The 6,765-nt window shown below is 63.7% G+C and overlaps 1 protein-coding gene across 3 annotated transcripts; it reads left to right on the top strand.

Moving 5' to 3' along the window:
* The first annotated feature begins 417 nt into the window (after positions 1-417).
* Positions 418-6,485, top strand: LOC311530162 (antigen-presenting glycoprotein CD1d-like). 3 transcript variants are annotated; one of them, XM_084646602.1, is made up of 6 exons: positions 418-637; positions 2,008-2,286; positions 2,910-3,191; positions 3,658-3,954; positions 6,061-6,160; positions 6,237-6,485. In XM_084646602.1, the coding sequence occupies exons 2-6, from the start codon at positions 2,088-2,090 to the stop codon at positions 6,274-6,276; spliced, it is 918 nt and encodes a 305-aa protein (XP_084502728.1). In that variant the 5' UTR covers positions 418-637; positions 2,008-2,087; the 3' UTR covers positions 6,277-6,485. The 3 variants fall into 3 exon arrangements, with proteins under 3 accessions (XP_084502728.1, XP_084502726.1, XP_084502727.1); XM_084646600.1 differs by lacking the exon at positions 418-637 and adding an exon at positions 1,512-1,765; XM_084646601.1 differs by lacking the exon at positions 418-637 and adding an exon at positions 1,515-1,643.
* The last annotated feature ends 280 nt before the right edge of the window (positions 6,486-6,765 follow it).

Genomic DNA, 6,765 nt, shown 5'->3' with positions numbered 1-6,765 from the left:
GGGCATCGGGGCGGGGGAGGGGATGTTGGCATGGAGGGGGCAGCTTAGGGGGGCACTGCCCCTGTCATTCAGGTCCAGCCAGAGGTGCCGTTTAGGGGCCGGGGACTCCTATGCCCCCCCCGAGTTTGGTAGGGGGGGTCCCCTCGGGGCCCACGTCTTCGCCCCCTCACCGCAGTATCAGAGCACCTGCGAGAGCCTGAGCTCCGTCCCCTCCCAGCCCCTCGGGGAGCTTGGGCCGGGCGGTTCTCCCCCTTGTGCGGGGGGCCCTGAGGCGAAGGGCCGGCTCTTCAAAGCCGTTTCCGCACCGAGCGGGATTTCCAAGGGCGCCCAGGAGGTCAGGCTCGTCGTCAGCCCCGCGAGATGCCGAGCTGCGTCCTGGGGGGGCTCCGTCCCGAAGGCGCCGGCCTGCCGGCAGACCGGGCGGGCGCGGGGGTAGCCGGACGAAGCCAGCTGCCTCCGGGCGACCTGTCTCACGGCGGGGAGCCAAACCCGGCAGGCCACCTCTGGGAGACGGCGGTTGGGAAGGAGGCCGTGGCAGCTCAGAGCCCAGCTCTAAGACGGATTGAATTGTCTTTCGCTCTGTGGGAAGGAGATACAGTGCTCCTGTCGGCTACTTTCTAAGTCGTTATCTGATCAGGTGCCTCGGGAGCCCCGGGAATCACAGTTAAAATTTGTCGTCCCCCCCGCCACATCAAAACCTGAACTGGTGCCCCTAGGTTCAGCCCGGCTGCCCCCCAGCGGGAGGAGCCAGCCCCAGCCCCACAGTACAGGACCACCCCTGCGGGGTGAGTGGGGGCAGGCTGGCTCCCCCACCCCAAGCCTGCCCTCTGCGGCGGGGCAGGTTTGGGGTGACGTTCCGGGGCTGAGGGTGCTGCTGTGGGCGGAGCCCGTGGGCGGGGTGAGGAGCAGGATGCTGGCCGTGAATCTGAGCCCTGGGCACCTGCCTAGTCTGCCTGTGGGTGAATCTGGCTCTGAGTGGGGGGGCGCTGTCCCCTGGCAGTCAGGGCTGGCCCCATTGCCCCAGGGCGGCGCTAGGGGCTGGGCTGCAGGGAGCAGGGCGGGGGGCAGCAGGGGGCTCTGCCCGGGCAGTCAGGGCTGGCCCCATTGCCCCAGAGCAGTGCTAAGGGCTGGGCTGCAGGGAGCAGGGCAGGGGGCAGAAGGGGGCTCTCCCCGGGCAGTCAGGGCTGGCCCCATTGCCCCAGGGCGGCGCTAGGGGCTGGGCTGCAGGGAGCAGGGCGGGGGGCAGCAGGGGGCTCTGCCCGGGCAGACAGGGCTGGCCCCATTGCCCCAGGGCGGCGCTAGGGGCTGGGCTGCAGGGAGCAGGGCGGGGGGCAGCAGGGGGCTCTGCCCGGGCAGACAGGGCTGGCCCCATTGCCCCAGGGCGGCGCTAAGGGCTGGGCTGGGAGCAGTGGTACCCCAGGCTGGAGGAGATGGAGGGGGCGTGACACACACGCACTGACCCGGGGACAGGGTCTGGTTCTGATCTTGCGGCCGGGGATCCCCCTCCCGCGCTGCCTCCGCTCCCCGACTCCCTCTGCCCTGATTGGCTCGGGGCTGGCAGCTGCGGGGACGCAGCTGAGCAGAGACAGACAAAGAGAGAAGTGGGCAAAGAGGCGTGTGCCCTGGGGCGGAACCGAGAGCATGTGAGTGACTCTGGGCCCCTCATCTCGCTGCCCTGAGGCCCGCCTGAGCCCGGCTTCCCCTTCCCCTGCCAGGATGCTGCTCCCTCTGCTGCTCCTCCCCTGGGCATGGGCGGCCCGGACTGGTAATTGGGGACCCCTCCCCCACCGTTTTTGAACCTGGGAGGTGGGGATGGTGTAATCCCAAGGCTAGGGTAGGGCAGCACCACGCTGGGCTAGTGACCCTTGCTGGGGGAGTAGAAGGAGTGGGGAGGTGGGTTAGGTTCAGCAGGGAGATCCTGTCGCGAAGGACTTAAGGAGACTGAGACTCATTCAGCTCTCTCCCCACCTGCTTTGTCCTCCACTTGTTTCCTGCCCCCTCCCCCAGCCTCCCCTCCTCTCCCCCCAGCATCTGTCACCCTGCGGCTGCTCCAGATCAATGTCTTCCACAACGCCAGCTCCACGGACATGGAGGGGATGGCCCTGCTGGGCGACCTGGAGACCCACTCCATGGACTGCAGCACCTGCCAGATCCGCTTCCTGCAGCCCTGGGCCCAGCGGGGCCTGACCCCGAAGGAGTGGCAGGACCTGGAGCTGCTGATCCATCACTACCTGTTCAATTTCAACCGTACTGTGAACAGGATAGCTCAGCAGCAGGGAATGGCCTGTGAGTACGAAGCGGGGTGCTGGGAACTGACACACTCACCACAGCCACTGAGCGTGTCCCTGGGGGCAAGACAGCCAGTCCCTGGCCCGTAGGCTGTTTGGAGCCGGCGTCCCTCAGAGGGGAAACACCCGTACCCCATTCTCCACTCCAGGGTCAGCCAGCCAGGTCTGGGGCCAGATTGTAGCTTGAACTTCCTAGAGGGGAAAGGCCCCACGTCCCACTCCCTGAGCCGAGGCTCTGGGTCTTTCCTGACATGTAGCCTGACCCTTTGAAAAGCAGGTCATTTGGGCGGGGGTCTGTATCTCAGGAACCCAGTGACCAAGGTACCCCAAATTTGCACCACAAACTCTGCCTCAGGCCCCGATATAATGCAGCGATTTTCGAGCCAATCTGACTATGCACGTGAAAAATCAGCTTTAAACAAAAACTTCAACGTGCCCTGAATTCCAGCCAGGGCTGCCCCACAATCCCGCCGCTGTCCTGAGGCCAAACGTCCTCATAGTACCTGACAAGTCTGTTCCCCCCTCCCATCCCTCACGCTGCCTCTCTATTTCTGACCCTTACCCCTGCCTCCCGGTGACCTCGGGACGCCCGTCCTCATCCCCCTGCCCTCCCTGCTCCAGACCCCTTTGTTACCCAGGTCTCTGTCAGCTGCGAGTTCCACCCCAACGGCACCTCGAGGGGATTCTATGAGGCCGCGGTGAACGGCGAGGACTTCGTCAGCTTCGATGCGGACGCAGGCACCTGGGTCGCTCGTCAGGGGGACAAGCTGGCGCTCTACACCCGGGACCTTCTTAACCACGAGAGGAGCACGGCCATCACGCTTCAGTTTCTCCTGCGAGCAACCTGTATCAATGAGCTCAAGAGCTTTGTCCAGTATGGGAACGAGTCTCTGGAGAGGCAAGGTGAGGCTGGACACCACTCGCTGCCATGCGACCACCTCTGGGGTAGGATGTGGGGGCTGTTTATACAGGGATCCCTGGTCCAGCACTGAGAAGAAGTCACCTTTGGGGTCAGGTGTGGGAGCTGTTTATATAGGGATCCCTCACCTTGAACTGATTTGCAGCCACCTCTGGGGTGGGGCACGGGGGCTGTTTATCCAGGGACCCCTTGCCTGGTGTACAAATGCAGCTATAGCTGGGGTGGAGCACCGTAGCCATTTCATAGCCGCACTGCACAGCCGTTTAGGACAGGAAGTGAAGGGGGATTCCCTCACCACTGGTAACTGCAGGGGACAGAATTGGGGCCTGGCCAGGACAGCGGGGCCAACGCCTGAGCCCGGGGGATGGAGCTGGGTTTGGCTAGTGAGTCCCTGAGGCTCAGACTGAATCGTCCCCTCTCCCCCGCCCCGTCTCTCTCCCCCTATCTCAGAGCGGCCAGTCGCCGTGGTGTTTGCCCGAGTGCCTTCCCCAGCCGGGACCCCCGCGCCGTTACTGCTGGTTTGCCGGGTCACCGGTTTCTACCCTCGGCCCATCCGCGTGGCCTGGCTGCAGGACGGGGAGGAGGTGGGGCCGGGCAGGCGGCTGAGCTCCAGCGGGATCCTGCCCAACGCGGACCTGACCTACCAGCTGCGCAGCTCCCTGGCCATGGAGCCGGGCGACGGGCACAGCTACGCCTGCCGGGTGGAGCACAGCAGCCTGGGGGGCCAGAGCCTGCTGATCCCCTGGGGTAGGTGCACGTCTCCAGGGGGGTGCGGTCGTGGTCTCTGGGGGCTTTTCCTGCACGTCCTGAGTGGGACAGGGTGGTTCCAGGCAACGGGACTGGGATGGAGGGAGGCAGAGGGGTGAGTGAGGGTTGTGGAGATGAACCAGGGGGAGCAGGATGGAGGAGCTGAGGGGGACGGGGCAGGACTGGGATGGAGGGAGGCAGAGGGGTGAGTGAGGGTTGTGGGGATGGACCAGGGGGAGCAGGATGGAGGAGCTGAGGGGGACGGGACAGGACTGGGATGGAGGGAGGCAGCAGTGGTGGCTGAGGAGAGCGCGAATGGGACGGGGTGCAGAGAGCTGTGTAGAGTGGGGCAGAGGAGGTGCGGGGAGCAGAGCTGGGGAGGGTCTGTGGGGTATGCGGAAAAAGACATGGGTATGGTGGGGATTGGACAGAGGGGAGCAGAACTGGATTGGGGGGAAGCAGGGGGTGGGACTGTGGGAGAAAATAGGGGGACTGTGGGGGAGGCTGAGCGAACGGTGCGGGGATGTGGGGCTGAGGGCAGTGGGTTGGGGTGGGGTGTCACGGAGTCCCTGGGCAATGCTCTGGAACTGCTCCCTACAAAGCCAGGCAGGATTCTGGGGAAGTCTCTCTGGGAGCAGCCTGTCTTCAGGACGCACAGCTCACCTAGCTTCCCCCTTCCTGGGTCTGACCTCAGAGCATTCAGCATCCGCTGCCCCTCCCTGCACTTCCCACAGCGACACCACGCAGGCGGGGTCCTGGGGGGGCCAGAGGGTCCTGCCCCCCAACTCCGCAGTCAGACGGGACTCTCAGCCAAACAGTAAAACAGAAGGTTTATTAGACAACAGGAACATGGTCTAACACAGAGCTTGTAGGTGCAGAGAACAGGACCCCTCAGCTGGGTCCATTTTGGGGGGCAGTGAGCCAGACAACCCCGTCTGCCCTTCACTCCGTGTCCCAGCCAGCCCCAAACTGAAACTCCCTCCAGCCCCTCCTCCTCTGGGCTTTGTCCCTTTCCCGGGCCAGGAGGACACCGGATTCCTTTGTTCTCCAACCCTTTAGCTCTCACCTCGCAGGGGGGAAGGGCCCAGGCCATCAGTTGCCAGGAAACAGGGTGTCGGCCATTCTCTGTGTCCAGACCCCTGCACACACCTGCCCTCTAGGGCTCTGCAAGGATCATACACCCTTACCCCACCCCCTAGAGACTTAAGAACTGCCTAGGGGAAACTGAGGCACCTCCACACTATTCAGAGGAAACATTAAGATGTGACGAAGTGGGACTGTTCTTAATGTTTCCTCTGAATAGTGTGGGGGTGCCTCAGTTTCCCCTAGGTAGTTCTTAAGTCTCTAGGTGGTGGGGTAAGGGTGTATGATCCTTGCAGAGCCCTAGAGGGCCGGTGTGTGCAGGGGTCTGGACACAGAGAGTGGCCGACACCCTGTTTCCTGGCAACTGATGGCCTGGCCCTTCCCCCCTGGGAGGTGAGAGCTAAAGGGTTGGAGAACAAAGGAATCAGGTGACCTCCTGGCCCAGGAAAGGAACAAAGCCCAGAGGAGGGGGGGCTGGAGGGAGTTTCATTTTGGGGCTGGCTGGGACATGGAGTGAAGTGCAGATGTGGTTGTCTGGCTCACTGCCCCCCAAAATGGACCCAGCTGAGGGGTCCCGTTCTCTGCACCTGCAAGCTCTGTGTTAGACCATGTTCCTGTCGTCTAATAAACCTTCTGTTTTACTGGCTGGCTGAGAGTCCCGTCTGACTGCGAAGTTGGGGTGCAGGACCCTCTGGCTTCCCCAGGAGCCCCGCCTGAGTGGACTCGCTGGGGGAAGCACACGGAGGGGCAGAGGATGCTGAATGCTCTGAGGTCAGACCCAGGAAGGTGGAAGCTGTGTGAGCTGTGTGTCCTGCAGACAGGCTGCTCACAGAAAGGCGACTACCCCAGAGTCCTGACTGGCTTCATGGGGAGCAGTTCCAGAGCATCGCCCAGGGACTCCGTGACATAAGAACAGTCCCACTTCGTCACATGGGGGGAGCAGGGGGAGACTGCAGGAGAGGCGGAGGGACCAGGGCCCATTCTCCTGTCCCGGTTCCCAGCATGGCACCCCCTGTTTTACAGAGCAGAGCTGGGGCTGGGGCCCCGGCCTGGCCGTGGGCATCACCCTGGGGGCTCTGGCCGTAGCCGCCGTGGCCGGGGTGCTGTGGAGGAGCAGACGCAGGTGAGTCCTCTCCCTCTTGGGGGTGGGGGTGGGACCGTTACACCCCTAACCCATCCCCTCTGCTCTCTCCTTCCAGGGGCTACCAGGACGTTAGACCAGGGGAGTCCAGGGCCTGAGGGCGGCACCGGCCCAGGTGTGGGCATTGACCCATCTCCTGGGGACATGGACCTTGGGGCTGGATCCGTGCCCAGCTCCAGAGCTGAGGGCCCCAAGGGCAGGACTGGATCGGGGTGTCATGGAGTGTGGGGGAGTCCGGGCCCTGCACCCCTCTTCCTGGGATTCACTGTGACTCTCAGCCAGCCAGTAAAATGGAAGGTTTATTGGACACCAGGAACAAATAGAGCTGTGGGTACAACCAGGACCCCTCAGTCAAGTCCTTCTGGGGGAGCAGGGAGCTTAGACCCCAGCCCTGGGGTTCCCTGTGTTCCTCCACCCAGCCCCAAACTGAAACTAAACCCACCCAGCAGGCCCCCTCCTGCAGCCTCTGTCCACATTGTGGGGCAGAGGGGTTACCTCCTCCATCCCCCTCCCGGCTCAGGTGACAGGCTCTCAGGTCTCCGGTCCCCAGGGAAACTCCCCTGCTACATTCCCAGGTCAACACTCCC

The sequence above is a fragment of the Lepidochelys olivacea genome, assembly GCF_965140295.1.
Source record: "Lepidochelys olivacea isolate rLepOli2 genome assembly, chromosome: 14".
Taxonomy (NCBI): Eukaryota; Metazoa; Chordata; order Testudines; family Cheloniidae; genus Lepidochelys; species Lepidochelys olivacea.
The sequence above is the reverse complement of the archived record's forward strand: the minus strand, read 5'-3'. Positions and strand labels throughout refer to the sequence as shown.

Excerpts from the sequence above, each read along its gene's own strand:
- LOC311530162 (XM_084646600.1), top strand. The coding sequence starts at position 1,717 with ATGCTGCTCCCTCTGCTGCTCCTCCCCTGGGCATGGGCGGCCCGGACT. Across the intron at positions 3,192-3,657 it reads CGAGTCTCTGGAGAGGCAAG|AGCGGCCAGTCGCCGTGGTG; the intron begins GTGAGGCTGGAC and ends CCCCTATCTCAG. Across the intron at positions 6,161-6,236 it reads CTGTGGAGGAGCAGACGCAG|GGGCTACCAGGACGTTAGAC; the intron begins GTGAGTCCTCTC and ends CTCTCCTTCCAG.